Source organism: Rosa chinensis, chromosome 7 (assembly GCF_002994745.2).
Source record: "Rosa chinensis cultivar Old Blush chromosome 7, RchiOBHm-V2, whole genome shotgun sequence".
Lineage (NCBI taxonomy): Eukaryota > Viridiplantae > Streptophyta > Magnoliopsida > Rosales > Rosaceae > Rosa > Rosa chinensis.
Genome location: NC_037094.1, coordinates 12,939,025 through 12,958,761, shown reverse-complemented (window position 1 = coordinate 12,958,761; position 19,737 = coordinate 12,939,025). Strand labels below are relative to the sequence as shown.

The 19,737-nt window shown below is 36.1% G+C and overlaps 1 protein-coding gene across 1 annotated transcript; it reads left to right on the top strand.

Moving 5' to 3' along the window:
* Positions 1-14,126: 14,126 nt before the first annotated feature.
* On the top strand, positions 14,127-18,152 carry LOC112178645 (endoglucanase 6). Its single transcript, XM_024316814.2, has 8 exons — positions 14,127-14,330; positions 14,455-14,667; positions 14,917-15,117; positions 15,863-15,952; positions 16,077-16,241; positions 16,481-16,765; positions 16,858-17,206; positions 17,295-18,152. The coding sequence occupies exons 1-8, from the start codon at positions 14,127-14,129 to the stop codon at positions 17,648-17,650; spliced, it is 1,863 nt and encodes a 620-aa protein (XP_024172582.1). The 3' UTR covers positions 17,651-18,152.
* Positions 18,153-19,737: the final 1,585 nt, after the last annotated feature.

The following is a 19,737-nucleotide window of genomic DNA, read 5'->3' as shown; positions in this document are numbered from 1 at the left end:
TCCTCCTCTACCCATGAATTGGCAAATTCAAAACGGCACATCACACAGTTTATATATTCAAGCATTATATTATAGTAGACAAAACGCCATTACACTCTTCTTACTTCTATTCCTTTCCATTGTCGTATTTCCCGGCCTTTGCATGTAAACCGGTTTGTAGGAGCATGTGAGGCCTCAGCGTCACCGTGGACCTCGTGTCGCCCTCTTATTGGACCACCTCGCCGGAGCACGTGGAGGGGCTTCTAGTTCTACCCGATATGGGATGTTAGACACCACGTGGCGGGCCCCATCGTCGCACGAGCTCTCACATGAGGGAGAGTGAGTTGTCCCCTCTGGAAGGGTCCACGTGGAGGGCGGAGCGGAATCAACGCGCAGGGAATCGGCGTCGTACGTGACTGGCGGAGGCGGATTGACGGCTGAGATTCGCGAACATAACATTTGCTATCGTATTCTCGTCCTCATTTTGTCTACTTGTGGGTGGTAAAAAGTCAAAAATATTATTATTTTACAGTTGAAGTCTGCCGACGACGTATTTTGACTTGCTCTGTAATCAGAGTATCAGACATTCAGACCTATGGACTAGGGCAAAACCTTTCTATTATGGAGTTTAGCTTTCACATGGGTTCTGTGCGGGCATCTTGTGAAGTTGTGATCATTGTGTTCCTCAAGAATGTAAAGTATTGCATGCTCATTGTAGGGTGTCGTAGTCACCATTGTTGTATAGAATTATAGATACATTATCGATAAACTAATCAGTATAATAGTATATCAACTTCTTGTAACAAATACTAATCCATTGATACAAAATCACAACATTATGTTGCAGACTTTTTCAATGCTCTCACTTTATAGGATGATATTGTTGTTTAGTATTATAAAGTATTACATAGTTTTTTTCGTCCCTAATTTGTGTCAATTGAGTTATTTCTAAATAAAGTTTCAGACTTGTGTTTGCTTAAATAAATAAAGCATCATTTATCATTTATTTCATTCTTTTATGACTAGAAGAGAAAGATGGCAGAGTAAATTGATGAGTTGTCAATACCTATGAGTTCTCATCTTCCGTCCACAAAGTAGACCATAACAACAACGGAAGGGATTAACCTAATTACTCAATGGTTTGGACCCTTACTATCACGATAGAAATGAATATAAATGTAATCTAATCTAATCACATATGATCTTGTACCGAATACCAGGAAATACATTGACAATCAAATCCAGTTTTTTTATTTTATTTTATTTTTTTATAATAACAGTCCAATTCAAATCTCCCAAACCAAGATACTATTCAACTCACATATACAACTACATGGTTTTCTTTTGGCCGTTGGCTATTCATATATATTATACATAGCCCCAGGCCCCCAACTAAAAGCGGTAATCTTGTTTTTAAAAATGACTTGTTTGGGTGCAGGCAGTTGGAGAAGAAAGGAATTCGAAATATATAAAACCTGCAGACGAAGACGTATCCCGGCAAGTTGCAGATAATAAGTCACAAAAGGAAGATTGGGGCCATCAAATCCATTGCAGTTTAGTGGGGACGTAAGGACTATATTATCGGCCGGATTCGGATGTCGGCCTTTCATGTTCATTTTTCGATTTTTATGTAGAACTCTGCTTTTTTTTTTTCGATTGTTTTATCTTCCCAATTGCAAAAGTGTCTCATATTTTCATGAGAAATGAAAACCAAAGAAGATTGCTCCCTTGTAGTGCTAATGAGTGGAACATCCATATTCTTTTAGTAGGAACAAAGCAAAATGGGGAGGAGGAGTTTGAGTTATTGTTGTCAATATAACGGTGAACTGTGAACATCCATTACTATTAAAGACTTTAAAATATCAATAAACTTGTATTATTGATAAAATAAAAATAAGAATTGATGACTAACTATTCAGTTTTAAATAACTATATCAAGTAATTGCATGGCTTGCTAAGTGATAATTTGACATCTTGGTTACTATTACCGTGGTGACTAACTTTTGATTAAGACAAGTGACTTCTTAATTACTGTTGACGATAGTGATATAATTAATTTTTTTATTAAGATAAAGATGGCATCAAAAGTCATTATTTACGTCCTCAAAAAGTTGTATGATGTTCCAATTAATAGGGTAACATTTTGAGAATTGCCGATGACATTGAACATTGCCCTCAAGCATAACCATGCCATTATTGGTCTGAACAGCTTAATTATAATAATTTTGTAATTAGGGAATATCATTATCATTTGAAAGAGACATGAACATGCATTTTACATTAATGTAACGTTAGTTTTGACAATGTGAAAAGGACGTGCATGTTAGAATTATGACATCAATCGAGTATAAATGATTGGTTGGGGAATAATATAATAATACCTTATTGATACATGCATTAAATTCGTTTTTCTTATTGTCGTGGGGCGAAAAATTATGGATCTCTAATTTTTAATCAAGAGTTCGTTAATCAAGCAAATCTACTTGACAACACAATATAATATACAATACTGTCCGATAACAACAATTATAAGACAAGAACAATGACAGTGATGATGTAAAAAATAAATAAATAAATAGATGTAAAAATAAAAACATCGTTTCTCCTTCAACGAGAAATTATTTAATAACTTCAAAGGGTTAGACAGCGACAAGATCTTAACTACATCTAGGTTTAGTCACTTGTCACTTGTCAATGTAACAATGAAGCAATTGCAAATAATAATAAAGTGTAAATGTAAAAGTTTATGTTAATATATTGTGTCACTGATCATCTCTGATGATATTTTTTAAGTTTTTGATTAAAAAATTTTAACAAAATTGACTATAAAATTAACTCCTACAAAATAACTTATTTTTCTAATTGTAAGGTACTTTTTGAAATATGAATAGGAAAAGAAACACAGCAAGAGTCACACTCTTATCATAAGCAAAAGGTCAATTTAGGGGGGTGTATTGTATTTGGATTTGTACAGACTTTTTTTAAATGACAGACTTTTTGAAAAGTCCACAGACTCTTTAGAAAGTTGATAGACTGTTATGGATTTCTTAAAACCATTGATTTTAGCAACAGACTTTTATCGATTATGAAAATCTACATACTTTATTATGAATGACTTCTACAGATTTCCTAGGATGTACAAAATATATAAAAAAAAACAAAAACAAAAGACAAAAAAAATAAAATAAATGCAGCCCAAACACAAAACAAAATAATAACTCGTTGTCTCTTCAATGCTCAAGTATCTTATAATAGAAATTGACTCAAATAAATGATTGTTAGTCTGTCTAGTGAGTTTGTTCTCATTCCTAATCTCCCAACAACATAAATATACAATATAGATCACTTGATGTTTATGTTAATTATTCTCATCAATTTTGTTTTCGCCGATTAACAAATATTGTAGCAATATTGGTCAATGTCTTAATCTATAATCAATCAATCGAAATTCAATTGTTCAACCTTTTTTTGAACCATAATATAAATTCAAATTAATGAGAATAATTAATTAATGAGATAAAATTTAGTATGGTTCAAGGTCTTTGGTGTAGACCACAATATTTGAGTTTTAGGGTTTCATAAATCATTTTATTGCTATTAAGGTTCGAAGTATCACAACTGGAAAAAAAAAAAACAAAAATCACATTCAACAACTACAATGAACATGTTGGGTATCAAAAAAAGGTTGATATGATAAAAGATTAGAATAAAGACAAAAATTAAGAAAGAGAGATGATAAAGGACAAACTTCTTTGTGCTTAGAGAGAAGAATTTGATAGACTTTTTTTTTTTTTTTTAAGAGGAAATTTTGATAGACTTTTTGAAATCTTTGGTCTAGAGGCTGGAAAATTATTGGAATTTGGTATGTATAGTTAACACTACAAAGTCCATGATTATCCATGATTTTCTAATTCCATAAGTATGAATGATATTTTGAATACCTCTGTACTTTTATTCATTTTTAAAAGTCATAATTGAATACCCCTAGATTTTGGTGGAATTCATGAAGTCTTTAAAAATTATAATTGAATACCACAAGACTTTCATGGATTGTTAAAAGTCTATATTGAATACACCTAGACTTCTAAATTCCATAGATTTCTTTAAAAGTTCCACTAATTCCATATACAATACACCCCCCTTAGTGTTGTATCACTAAAGTAATTTGAAGTTCCATGGATGGAATGAACTTCGATTTGAAATCCCACGTACACTATAATGTCCTCTTAAACATAATCCATCAACCAAAAGTTAAAAAAGTAAAGCGTATCAAATCTTATTATACGTAAAGCATATCAATCAAATCTTATTATGCCATGATCAAAGGAGCCAATAATATCACAACAACAAAATGGGTGAGTAGTGGGGATACCAACATTTTTCCCTGTATATATAATTTTGCAAATTGGTTAGTTTTGAAATAGAAAATCAAATTCATCTATTATCTATATATATATATGCTGTGGGAGTCAAAGGGCCACAACCCCCTCAATGTTCTTGCGTGATTAGCTCACAGTGTTTTGACAACTTTTAGTTTAATTCTATGCTTCTGGAAATTTTTGAATACGCCTTGATTTGCGCTCAGTGCATGTACTCTAATAATCCATTACAAATCAACTCGTAGAATTTGATTATCTAACTAAGCAGAGTACTGTTTTTTGTTTTCTTCCCTTAAGCTGACAATTGAGCTTTAATTATATTGAACAAAATAATGTTTCCAGATAGTGGTGTATGTCATCAGTAGTGTTCTTAGTTTAATTCGTAATATTTGACACTATTCATACGCTCATGCACAGTTACATGATATAAAACAAATTTAAAATTACATTTCCTCAACCAGTATGATGGTGTTTCCTTATTACTCGATTCTAACTCATTATAAGAGTCTTATTTCTAACAAGTTCAAATGCTTCAGTAATTACCCTACGACTCAGCCAAGACAAATTAAAATTCCGGTGGGTTTGGGTACCCGCTATTTTGGGGGTATACTAGTGTGTACGAGTAATTAAGCATGATTCGGCCGGGTATGAATAACTGACCGTTAAAATGACAAGTAAAAGGGTCCCTCTCGTTACATTAAAGGTTTCATCATCTATCATTTTCAGTGGGAAACATGCACATATGACGACATATCGTATAAGATCTTGAAAGGGCCATGCATATATTTCTCTAACAACTCCTAGCTATGGTCAGTTTGAAATGCACGTGTGGTCTGGGACCGTATATGCAAATTCATCTCCTCCAATTCCATCCAAGGATTGTTTGTTTTGAACTTTTGATTTAGTCATGGTTGGGTCTCCAAACTCAGTAAAGTGTTCAAATGGTTATGATAGAAATGAAGAGCACGCGTTAAAGGCAAACGGTACTTCTGTGAATTTAATGCATGCGGATATTACATATATGCAAAGCTAGCTTATAGATAGGGACATAGTTGATATTATAATGCAATGTCCACAATCATGGGAATTAGGAGGCGTGACTAGTGTTTGCATCAAAAGCGTGAATGATATTGGTCTCTATCGTGGCCATATACGCTATAAAGTGTGTTTTCGCATACATGTATACTCAAAGGAAAATGATTTGTGGCCTCAATGAGGCCTAAGATTTGTGGCCTCAATCTTAGGTGTCATGTCATGTCATCTACACAAATCACCTATTTGTCAAATCATGCCACGTAATTTTTGAGAAAAAGACCATCTTATCCTTCCAAAATCTAATGACTCTAAATTATTTTGATTTTCTACCTCAAAAATTATTTTGGCTTTCTTCTAAAAAAAAAAAGGCTTTCTTTCATTTCTTTTTCATTACACTCATGCTTAGATTTAAATAACAATTTTTTTTTTCTTCAATCAAGAGTAGAAAAAATTTCATGAAATTTAGTCAATAGATTTGCACGTACATTTGATTAACAGATTTGTATAACACATGTATATGAATTCAACCTTTGTTGGGTTCCTGCAAATTTTGAAAATATAATGTGAAAAATACATATTCATATAATTGTATTTATTCTTTTGTTCATTGTTTTCTCTTTACGTAGCTAGGGTTTAAAAGTTAGATATGAATTTATTATTTTTTGTTTGTCTTTCCCTTATATTTAGATTGTAGATGTTAATTAATGGTTGCTAACGTGTAATTTTTTCTTACCTCTTAATTTAGACATAAGTATTTCTCAAATTCAATTTACTAATGCTATATTTTTGTTGATGAAATTAATCAATGTTTGGAAAGAAAAGTTAACGTCTATTTCTTGACACATAATTCAATATATTAATGCCATTTGGGAAGAAAAATTAAAGGAAAAAATTTAATTAAATGAAGAAAAATATTGATCAAAGAATCTGTAAACATATCCCTTAAATTAATATATAATTAATAGCTGATATTTTTTTTTCACCTAATTAAATTCATTAATGTAATTGATTCACCTCCTAACATCTAAAAGGAAATGTAAAAGGGTAAAGTTGGTGTTGAAATAGTATGATGTGGCAAGATATATTATATGGAATTGAAAATAAGTTTTTATTTACTTACATGGCATGACACTTAGGATTTGAGGCCACAAATCTTAGGCCTCATTGAGGCCCTATATCATTGCCCATATTCAAAATGATTAAATGCTCTTTGTTCTGCTTTTAATTCTTATATCTCATAAGAAAATTTGCTTGGAATTTTTTGTTTTTTATCATGGATCATATGATTACGTAGACGAATAAACCTCCTACGTACAAAATCATTTTTACGGTTATCATAAGTAAAAGAATTGAGGGTACTTACTTAGAAAATGAGAACTCATGAAATGCATTGACCTAGTATTAATTGCTTGTACTTAGTTGAATCTTAGTCATTCCTATGTCGTTAATTTCCAAGGTTTAGCTGCGTCTTCGCTTCACCTTTCTAATTAAATAGAGTTGTATGTTGGACAAAGCGAAAAAAAAAAAAACACGGGGTTATACATCCGGGGAAGAAAAGGAAGGATTTTTGATTCGGAAAACTTTGAGAAATAGAAAGTCAATCATCCATCAAAGAAGAAAAAACAAGAAATTGAAATGAAACATTTTGGTCAGTGCTTTTTGGACACACTCTTCATCACCCATCTTCATATAAATTGATTTTCACATCAACTTGTACACACTATTTAATTGGGGATAAACTTATATTAATTTCTCGACTAAAAGAAGTACGTACACAAATTAAGTAGGTTTAATTAAAAATTCTCAAAACGACAGAAAAAACAATTTATGAAATGAAATTATATATATAAATGCTCATCTTTACCTAATAGTAGAGCAGGTCGGTGCATTATCTGAAACCTATGGAGGTGGAGGACTTGCAATGTATAAGAATGAAATTGGATGAATTTCAATTTGATTTGGTTCGGCAGAGAAGCAATTACCAGATATGAAACACAATCCAAACTACCACTGGCTTTTGATGTAATGAGGAGGACCTTTCAATGGAGGATGGTAATTGTGAACCCCAAACAACCAAGCAGAGGAGTTTCAGAGCCAACAACCAAACCAATTATAAAAGATGGTAATCAATAAAGATCCTTCAGCTAGCATGGTGGCCCCTGGCATATATATATGATGGATCTATATCTTCAGAAGTTCAGAGTACGTATCATGTCACAGCCAAATCTTAACTAACACAATCTATTGAGAAACGAATTAGGGCCGTTGAGCTTGTAGTTACAGCAGTGACCGAGAGAATACCCGGCAAATTTTTACAATTTAGCGTTTCATTTTTCTTTCACAGTGGTTACTATAGAGAAGACGTCCGCAAAAGAGATTTTTCTACTTTCTTTTAAGGCGTGTAATTTAATGATAGAAATTGTTACTTTTATATTGGTAAAAAATCAATCAAATGCATGTTAACCTTTTGCTTTTATTTTGATGGTCAGTTTCGAATTTCCACGTCTGTATAATCACTGAAGAAAATAATAGAGCTAGGTACTTGAAAGATTGCTTTTGAAGTTGTCCTCTTCAAGATGAGCTTAATTAATCTATAGTGCAAACTTTGGCGCCTACGTTATTCCATAACAGTAGCCGTACCCTTGAATTAGTACCTAGCTACGTACCAAAAGCATTCCCAAATTTTCATTTAGCCTCTGCTTAACTGCTTTGTTCCTTTCACATTATATATATATATATATATATATATATATATATATATATATATTAGATTTTATCAAGTGTGGAGTTCCGCTTTGAAATTACAGAGTGAACTTCAAGTTTTTCGTCGCTTTTAGGTCGCATATCCACATCTCGACCGTTCAGTTTTTAGGTACTAGTGTATAGATCATATCTGCAAATTTTCAGCCAAATTGATGACCATTAAGGCATTGATAACTGTCTTAAAGCTAGTACGGTTCAGGTTTGCCAGATTTAGTTCGTCGATTGGTTTAAGCAAGTTAGATACCTTAACGATCATCAATTTGGCTGAAAATTTATAGAGATGATCTATACACTGGTACCGAAAAACTGAACAGTCGAGATGAGGATATGCGACCTAAAAGTGACCCAAAACTTCAAGTTCACTCAGTAATTTCAAAGCGGAACTCTGCTATGCATAGGACATATATATATATATATATATATATATATATATACATACAGCGGTTCTCCACTGCGGACGTCCGCAGTTTTTCGATCCGTACGGATTTTGTGTTTTTCCCCACTTTTCGATCACACACTCACATCTTAACCGTTCAGTTTTTAGGTCCTAATGTATAGATCACCTCTGCAAAATTTCAGCCAATTTGGTGATCATTAAGGAATTCAAAACTGCAAATTACAACAATATATACGAACGGTTCCGGTTCGACAGATTTGGTTCGTTCGTGTAAATTGCAGTTTTGGATACCTTAACGATCACCAAATTGGCTGAAATTTTGCAGAGGTGATCTATACATTATGACCTAAAAACTGAACGGTTAAGATGTGAATGTGTGATCGAAAAGTGGGGAAAAACACAAAATCCGTACGTTTTTGCTGAGGTGCGGATATCCGCACCTGAGCAAGATTATATATATATATATATATATATATATATGATCCTTTTTCTTGGTGTGAAAGTTTAGCATATTGCTCTAGATAATTTCAATGCCAAATGGGCGTGTTTGGCCCTTCAGGTCTAGCTGCAAGACATAGACCTTGAATCACAGATATCAAACATTATTGTCTATCAGCACATGTTATCTTCACAATTCCCTCAAATTTCAAGCACTACAATTATTATTTTCTTCATGATATTTTTTGTTTTTTAATAATTATTTACATGCACCATGCAAATAAATGATTATAATCCACTCTGGTAATGGATTGTACAAACCCTTGTTAATTGAATCACAGATATCAAACATTATTGTCTATCAGCACATGTTATCTTCACAATTCCCTCAAATTTCAAGCACTACAATTATTATTTTCTTCATGATATTTTTTGTTTTTCTAATAATTATTTACATGCACCATGCAAATAAATGATTATAATCCACTCTGGTAATGGATTGTACAAACCCTTGTTAATAATTCATTCAATTTTTTGTTTGGTAGCATCCACCATGTTTAAATTGCCAACCTAAAAGTGCTAATCAATCTAACAAACTAAGCAGACTTACCACAAACCCATTAAACTCTATCTAACCCAAGAGCTTGACTTTTAAAGCATTTAAATTTGGTTGGTTAGTCGAGCTATAGATACCTTTGAATTTGAATGCTTCATTGGCCCCAAACCACTTCACACAGTCATAGCGCAGTGTGAACTGTGAAGTGTCCTACAATTCAAACTGTGCAAAGACACCCTAGTGGGTGTGTCCAAAAGCAGAAAAACCTAACCCACTTAAACCCTAAAGCTAGCTAATGAGAGGACAAACTGCCTTATATCAAGGGGACTGTACGTATGCCCTAATTACACTCCATGAAAACCAAGAAGCTTCCCTTTTGGTGAAGCCATTATCACTTATCAGAACCCTTAATTACAGATGTTCCCACGCTTTCTAGTGGAAACCTTCCCTGAGCAGGGTTGGGTCGTTCTAGGTGCAGGGCATTGATTCTGGGGCCGCCGTACTTAAACAAATCACCGCTCTTAGGGTGGGTTCTACCGTGGCCGTTACAAAACCGGCGCCAGCCCGTAATCGCGGAGGGGCTCTGCCGCTTTGTCCCGTCGACGTGTCGTTTTGTGGCTTCCTTATTTCTGAAGCTGCTTTCGGAAAAGTAAAAAGCAGAGACCGAAAAATAAAATGGATCGCTTTTTCGGGTTAGACCGTTGATTGCGGTTGGGAATAAAGCGCAATCTGACATCGGATAATGGGACCTCTCTTTATTGACCACGTCTTTTTTGTCTTTCCCAATTTTTATAGAAAAATTGGTAAAAACAAAGTGGCCGTCGTTTTAAGAATATATTACGGCATAATGCCACTGCCACATGCGGAGTCTTTTTAACACCACAAACATAAATTTCTGGGATTTTACCGGGTACTGTCGGTGGACTTTGTTAGGTTTTTCTGGAAATTAGGTTTTCTTATTAAAATTGAAATTCCAGAGAGGAGAAAATTAAATCATTAAATGGAGCTGAGTGTGGGTTGTCGGGTATTCGAATCCTGGTTTCAGGTCAAATCTTCTTTGATGTTGTGTGTTTCACACTTACACGAACCAGGTGTAAGTGTAACCACGCCGCCAGCTTCCATGTCCGTGCCCTCCGCGCAGTTTTTACGTTTATGCCCCACTTCATTCTATTAGGGTTTTTCATGGTGAGTATGGTTCTTAGACAAATATTATAGCGCAATGCTATTTGACTTTGAATGCTATAGGGTTCTTAAGCTTGTAATTTATAAAGTTTCAATTCATGAGTCATGAGCGGTGAAGTCAATATTATAGGTGCAATATGACTGATTGTGACTGTGAGAAGAAGTTAAACTTCGTGTAAATAGCTATTGTTTGTTTCTAATTAAAGACTTGAAAGTCAATTGCTTTCAGTTATAGACATAATATCACTTGATGGTGTTCATCTATTCGATAAATGTTCAAATAAATCATGTTCTACTATCTTTGGATGTAAATTTAAAGGTGAAAAATAAAACAACTCTACTAAAAATAATTATTTTCATCATTAAATTTACATCTAAGAGTGACTGAGCATAATTCTTTTAGTCAATTAATGATAACGTGAACATTATTGTTATATCACATTCTACTCGATTATTTTGAGTTATTGAGGTATATTTGATAAAAAGTCAGTATGTAATTGACACGTTATTTTTGTTATTTGAAAAGTACTATTAATCTAATAAGATTATTCGAGTGAGAATCGTTACCTCTACATTTACACAATAGAAAGATTCTCATTAACGTAAATCTGTTTCCAGACTTGCACCTAAACAGTGTATCGACCTCACCAGCTAAACAACTCATTTTTGAAGTGTTTGGGCCTTCTTTTTTGTGACGACTTAAATTATTTATCGTAAAATCTACTAGTACAACCAGATTTTAATCTATTGAGATTATTCGAGTAAGACAATACTTTCACCTCTGTTTACCCCTCCTACCTGACAACCATGACACGTACAATACAATAATCTTGAAGCCCACCTTCACACACCTCCATTTCTAATTCATGAGAGATATCTATTTCTCCTGCTAAACAACTCATTTTCCAGTGTTTTGCTTCCTTCCTCGAAAGGACTCGGATCCTCCATCGGAAAGTTGATGTTATATTAATGATATTATTCATACGCCACATTTATTGTTGAAGCTAATTTAAAATGAAAAATCCTTAACTTGCATTTTTCTAAGAAGCATAGTCAATAAACTAACAATTTTTCGAAGAAGCGAAACATTTTGTACACGTGATTTAACCTGACAGAGAAGTGATGAACAAACAATGATATTATTGTAGTGAGTTTGAAACGATGTTCATATTCAACAATAACCAAGGATATATAGCCAACCTGACCGCTAAAGATTTTCTGCATGCATGAACAGCAAGAAGTTAATGCCCAAATTGATGAAGCGGTAGTAAAATATTGGAGAGATTGATCTTCTGCAACTATGGGTCTTTTCTGGAATGTCTTTGATAATACAACTCCTCCACATGGATTGCCAGCAGAACATTCACAATCTTAATCCCTCGCATTTCAAGTTTCAGTAAATGCTACAAAACTTAGGACAGCAAACGTGGTCAATCTGTGTATCTATGTGTTTTTTTCTTCATTAAAAATGTGGCTTACCAAATTGGATCCACCTTACATCGATCGATCGAGTTGCATTATTTAGGGAGAAAGTTGGGGTAGATTATATCTCGATAGATGGCAAACTAGCTAGGCCAACTTCTAATGTGTCGGTCATGCTTAATTCAGTCGTTGACATTGTTTATGTATTTAATTAAATTGCTAAACCACGCCAGACCCACCATTATAGGCCCTAAATATTGAAAATAAAATCGTCATTTTATTGGGAGAAAATATTTCAAACAGTACCCGAATTAAGACCGACTCCTAACTTCAGTACCCGACTACGCAAAACTATCACTTTGGTACCCCAAGTTTGAAACTCGACCCAAGAATGGTACACGCCGTCCATCACAACGTTAAGTGTTTGCTACATAGCAAACCATAAGGGGTTGATGCTTGATCTTAATTTGCAATTAATTTGATGACTGATTTTAATTATTAACAGCATAATCAAATCAATTATCTTTAATTAATCGATTTAATCATGACTATTAAGAAATTTAGCCAATTAATTTGATGATTGATTTTCATCCTAATTATTAATTTAAATAAATTGACATCTAATCAGCAGACGACATTTAATGCTCGATTTTGTTCGGAATCAATTGATTTAATTTAATTGATTTACTTTAATATCAATTGATTTAGTTGGAACAAATTCATTTATTGCCGTCAGACTTTTCATGTACGTGTCGCCAAATGTCATTATTTGAGTCTGCTTGATTTTGCTTACTCACATGCCACGTGCATATTTTATGGAACCCACATACCGACTAAGTTTGTTCGATAATAATTTCAAGTGTTGACTGAATTATTTAATGAATTTATTTTCATTAAATTTTTAGTGTCAACAAACCCTTTAACATTGTTTCCTGCCATCCATATATTGCACGACTTTCTTTGTGTATGGTAAAATTCATCATAAAACAGAAATCAAGTGCTCAATAGAATAAATCAAAATGCTTGAAAGAAAGAGTCGTTAAATTTTTTTCATCATCCCAAAAAAATGCATGAACTCGTCACTCAATATGAACCCTAATGATCATGGCAACTTTAGACCTTTAACAGAAAATGATCCAAGTGGCCGATTATAACGTACAATCCGAGGTAAGGAAAGTTCTAAACATTAACAACAAAGACCAAAGACAATAAAGCGTCTGGTGGTAAATCAAATCAGTTAACCTTGCATTTGCCCCATGCATCGAACGACGAACACAATTTTTTATCCGGATTAAAATTGGTCAACCAGTTTTCAAACTCCCAAGCAACACCCAATCCCACACAGCCACGCAGTAACTAATGTTAAATCTCACGCTGACCCCGCCACATGCAAATCACACTTCCGATTTGTGTGCTGTCACACCTTCACCAGGGGCACAATCGTCATTCCAACTGGGGGAGGACAGAAACTGAAAGCTTTTGACTCTTACTCCCGCAGCTTCCTCCACCCTTTCTTATTTTGGTAATTCTCAATTCAAACGTTATTTAAATTAAATCTGGACATTTTTTCTCCGAGGGTCGGTAATTTTTTTTCCCAGTCCATACAGAGTACCATAATAAATACACACCGACCTTGCCAGTAAAGAGCCGGGAACACCCACATGACTCTGTTCTTTTTCCTCAACTTGTTTTCAGCCCTCGAAAACAGAAATTCAAGCTATGAAAAATAAAATAAAATAAATATTTCCGCATTTTCCTTTTTGTCCATGGGCTTTTTTTTTTCTTTTTTTTTTCTCCTCCCTCCAACAATATATAGAGGGGCCTTGAGCTCCTCCCCCTCTCCCAAATCCCCAATCCTCCTCCACTCCTCAAAGGTCTCACCTTTCTCTCTCTCTTCTGGTGGATTTATCAGAAATTTTAGCTGATAAACCATCCAACATTGCCAGTATAGTATAGACCGGTGTTTATTATTGGTATGGAGACATTTGTGAGACTCATTTCCATGGCTCCTCTGTTTCTGCTTCTCTGCTTTCCTCTGGCTCTGGCTGGTCATGACTATGGCGCAGCTCTCAGCAAGAGCATTCTCTTCTTTGAAGCTCAGAGATCTGGTGTCCTTCCCCGTAACCAAAGGGTCACTTGGAGATCCAACTCCGGCTTGTATGATGGCAAGGCCAGCGGGGTGAGCTAGTCATTTCTGCACTATTTTACTGTCAAGATTATTTACTGTTCTCCACTTCATAATATTTACTTTTAGATTGATTTTGGTGGTTGTAAATTGGTCCTAAATGGTCTGAATTTTGTAGGTGGATCTTGTTGGGGGTTACTATGACGCAGGGGACAATGTGAAATTTGGGCTTCCCATGGCGTTCACTGTTACTATGATGTCCTGGAGTATAATAGAGTACGGAAAGCAAATGGCTTCAAGCGGTGAACTTGGGCATGCCATGGACGCTGTCAAGTGGGGCACTGACTACTTCATTAAAGCTCACCCAGAACCCAACGTTCTCTATGGAGAGGTAGCTTTCCGTTCAAGTTTTTCAACTCTAAACAGAACCATTTTTCTATCAACCCTTTCCGTCACTTTAAAGCTTCAGCTGTTAGCATCACTTTGAAAAGGAACCCCAACTTTCAATTCTTTATTGACTAACCTGTTTTCTTTTCTAAAAGGGGATTTCTTTTACTTAATCATATAAACGGAACAAAACCCAAATTGCCAAAAGTAATATATGATTGTTTATTGATGATGTTTTGGTCGGTGTTCACAGGTCGGAGATGGGAACAGTGACCACTACTGCTGGCAGAGGCCGGAGGACATGACCACCGACCGCCACGCTTACAAGATCAGCCCGAGTAACCCCGGGTCGGATCTCGCCGGAGAAACCGCCGCCGCCATGGCCGCCGCCTCCATTGTGTTCCACCGCACCAACCCCGCCTACTCCCGCGAGCTCTTACAGCATGCGTACCAGGTTCGTCTCACTCCCTCCGCAGCTATCAACGTTACTGTTTCATGAGAAAGTGCTTCTCTTGTTTCCAAACGCGTAACTGTTATTTCTGTGGGCCGCTAGCTCTGTGAAAGAGTGCTTTTAGAAAAAAGTGTCTCAAACAAAACGTAGGTAGAGAGAGTATCGGCGCACGGTAGCTATTTTCCGTTTCCGGTTTCATACAATCTGCGCGGGTCTAGCGCATGATAGCCACATGTCGTAGTTAAGAGGCGGTTACGCCTGACCTGCCGTTTCTGTCAGTGTGGTCCTTGCACCAACCGCTTTGAGTTAGCATGTTGCAGGCATTAATATCAGTAAGCTATACATTTACGAAGCTCTGTAAAACAGTAGGGTAAAATCTGAGACGATGTCGTTTTTGGGGCCCCATACACTTAAATGGGTTAAATCTTATACGGCGCATATTTAGGATCGCAGGGGACATATTCGCCGTCTATCACGGGTACTGTCGCAATTGACGGTACAGATCTGATAGTACTGTACCATCAGATCTACACCGTTTATATGGGACTGGTGAGTAGAAACTAGAAAGTGTGATACTCCATTATCTCAGTCACGTGCAACTTTTGTCGGTGGTAGTACGGTACACACACACACAAAGAGTCCCCACCTAAACTTGTATTTCCAATAATACCCTCCGTCTTTTTCATTGTTTTACGGTAAATACCACTGGCTTCAATCTGACTGTTACTTTGTTTTGTTTGTTTTGCAGCTGTTTGATTTTGCTGACAAGTACAGGGGCAAATATGACAGCAGCATTACAGTTGCTCAAAAGTACTACCGATCCATCAGTGGCTACAATGTAAGTATTTGGGCCCGACCCTGGGCCGATTTCTGCTTTGACGTTTTGGACTTCGAGTCCAGAACTTTTAGACCCAGTGTAGGCCCAAGTATTGTATCTGATTGATGGTCTTCGATGTGTGCAGGATGAGTTGCTTTGGGCCGCTGCTTGGTTGTACCAGGCTTCCAACAATGAGTACTACTTGAACTACCTTGCTAACAATGGTGACTCCATGGGTGGAACTGGTTGGGCCATGACCGAGTTTGGTTGGGATGTCAAGTACTCTGGTGTTCAGACCCTTGTTGCTAAGGTACTATATCATTTTGTGACTTGCTATTCGATTTGAGTTTACAATTGTGTTGCAAAAAGGTTTAGGTGTTTTAGCTTAATTCGTATACATGGTTAGCTTGATCGAAGTTTTAGATTTATCATTCAAATGTTTCAATCTTTTGACGATGGAGATAGTAGGACATTAGGAATTGATTATGTTGTTATTGGTCTATTTTCATTGGGGAGCCCACTGATTGGGTTATTTTTCTTGCCCTGCAGTTCTTAATGCAAGGCAAAGCTGGTAAGCATGCTGCTGTCTTTGAGAAGTACACGGCGAAAGCTGAGTACTTTATGTGTTCATGCCTCGGAAAGGGCAGCCGCAATGTGCAGAAGACTCCTGGTGGCCTCATTTTCCGTCAAAGGTGGAACAACATGCAATTTGTGACAAGTGCCTCCTTCTTGGCCACAGTCTACTCCGACTATCTTACATCTTCCAGGAGAACACTGAAGTGTGCTTCTGGCAATGTGGCACCTACTGAGCTTCTATCCTTTGCAAAATCTCAGGTAACTTGGCAATACCATCTGAATTTTATAAAAATAACTGTTGCTCTGTTGAAACATGTAATTTGATTCTATGATTTTGTGAACATCCTCAGGTGGACTACATTCTCGGAGACAACCCAAGAGCCACTAGCTACATGGTTGGATATGGAAACAACTATCCTCAACAAGTTCACCACAGGGCTTCCTCAATTGTTTCCATCAAGAAGGATTCTTCATTTGTGAGCTGCAGGGGAGGTTATGCTACTTGGTTTAGCAGGAAGGCTAGTGACCCTAATCTCCTTACGGGTGCTATTGTTGGTGGACCTGATGCCTATGACAACTTTGCTGATCAGAGGGACAACTATGAGCAGACCGAACCTGCTACCTACAACAATGCTCCTCTTATCGGTTTATTGGCTCGTCTAGGAGGAGGTCAGAGCGGCTATAACCAGCTTCTTCCAGGTATATATTGACTCTGATGGTCGTTGTTACTAAACCCTTTTTGTTTCTATCATAATACATAATCATTGATCAACAACTTTTATTACAGTTGTTACAACCCAGCCAAAACAAGCTCCACTACCTAAGGTTACTCCAGCTGCTCCAGCTTCATCTTCTGGCCCAATTGCAATAGCACAGAAGGTGACATCTTCATGGGTTGCCAAGGGAGTAACTTACTACAGATATTCCACAACTGTGACCAACAAGTCTGGCAAGACACTCAAAAACCTCAAGCTTACAATATCTAAACTGTACGGTCCTCTTTGGGGTCTTACAAAGACCACTGATTCCTATGTTTTTCCAAGCTGGCTCAACTCTTTACCTGCGGGAAAGAGCCTCGAGTTTGTCTATATCCATTCTGCTTCTGCAGCAAATGTCTTGGTCTCAAGCTACTCATTAGCGTGAGAAAGGAAAGCACAAGCACTCAATGAAGCAAAGGAGAGAGGTTCACACAGTTTCTGGGATCGTAATGTAAGAATTGTGCAGTTATACAGAAATCAGTCCAGAAAGGTCCTTTTTTTTCCTTTCGAATATTACTTTACTTATGATGATTGGGATCTGCTTAGGCTTTTTAGATGAAATTAGGTCGAAAAATAAGTTTCGAAGATTGGAGAAGAAAGGAGTGAAGAGACGGTTTAAAAGGTGTGCTCATCCTCTTTCACCTCCACTTCAGTAAGTTATATAGACAGGTTTGAGAGAGAGTAACAGTTAAAGTGTGAGGGGTTGAGGGGTAAAAAGTGCCTTCTCATCCTATTTCAAGAAGTCTTTGTTTCTTTGTACTTCAAAGCAGTTTTCTATGTCTGTCATTTCCTTTTTTGTGTTGTGAATCTTGTGATGTTGTAAGCTTTGCAACATTTCTAAGTCTTTTGAATGGAATATAGTTTGTGCAATGGCAATGTGTCTCGTACCTCTACGGCTCTACCTCTTTGTCTGATATTGGTCACAACTTGCTCTCTTACGAATAACTCCCTTATATGCTAATGGTCGTGCTATGAAACACACATTCACGGGGCTGGTGCCAATGAAAAGTACCATTCTCATGCCTACATTGTGCTGCACTGCTGCATTTGTATGACCTCTCAATTTAGAGATCCTAATTAAATTATTTTTGCAGCTATTGCAATACCTCTTAATATCAAATGGCCAATAAAAAGTATTAAACCTACAAAGAGATTCTACTAAAAGCTTATTAGATGATACCTCCTCATCAAGACTTTGATAAGTTGAATTTTGATGGTTCATGTGGTTGGGCACTTGGGCAGAAGAAGGCAGCAGCTGGTTTTATCCTCCTAAACAACAGAGGCTATTCTATTCTAGCTTATGCCAAATCCCTTGTATATGTAAATGTGCTAGTGGCAGGAGCTCTGGCCCTAAGAGAAGGCCTAAACTTTGTTGCAATTGACAAAGTATTCCAAAGGAGACTCCAAAATCCTTATGGACAGCCCCAATGGTGAGATCTCCAGCCCTTAAAGAATTAAAATGCGTTCATGATATTAAACGTACATGTGGCTCATAGTTGTTCTTCAATCTAATTCAAGCACTTTGGAGGGAAGTAAATTTTGTCCTTAGCAAGCCTTGGCCATGATCAAGACTCATTAATTTTTGCCTTTAAGAGCATATCATGCCATGTATTTTGACTCTTTAGGTTTTTTTTTTTTTTTTTTTTTTTTTAAGGGCTGGTGCGGCTGCTTTTAAGCCTTGATTAGTAAAACAACGAGATATATGGGGGGACATGATACCAAAACCCCAGATAACAAAGTAAAGCAAGAGAACTTCCTGAGATAATACCAGGAGCCTCAACTACAAACATGTATCCTAATGAGCACCAACTAGCAAAGAGCGCTCTACTGGCGTCTCTATTGGCTCTTTAGGTTTAGGTTGTCTTAGATGTGGCTATGTAGGTCTGTTTTTCTTTTCTTTTGTAAAGCACAAAAAAAAAAAGGTGCTTCATTTGTACATTTACATATCTGACATGTTCATAACAACTATAATTAGTCACTGTGCATTGTTGATCCTTAAACATTCAATTCATTTAATCTGAAAAGTGAACCATAATCTAAGGATGCATGAGCACGAAACTGTGAATATATATCACCTTTAAATTTGTATTTCACGATTTCAAAAGAACAAACCTAAAAACCGCAATAGAAAATTAATTTTTTACAATGACACTTTTTTCCTATCGAGAAAGACAATTCTTCACCGGAAGTATCTCAAACCATCAAACCAACAATACCTTCAAATTTAAGCATAATGAATTTTTAAATCTTAAATGTAGTGCTCAAATATATATATATATATATATATATATATATTTTTTTTTTTTTTAAAAAAAACCCCACCCCATTCCCACCCTTGATGGGGCTCGAACTCCTGACCTCTTATATATGAGACCAAAGCCTTACCACCCCACCAAACACACACACCCAGATCCTATCCAGAGATGTGATCGAAATGTGATCCTAAACCCTAACCTCGCTCTGAAATTTCAA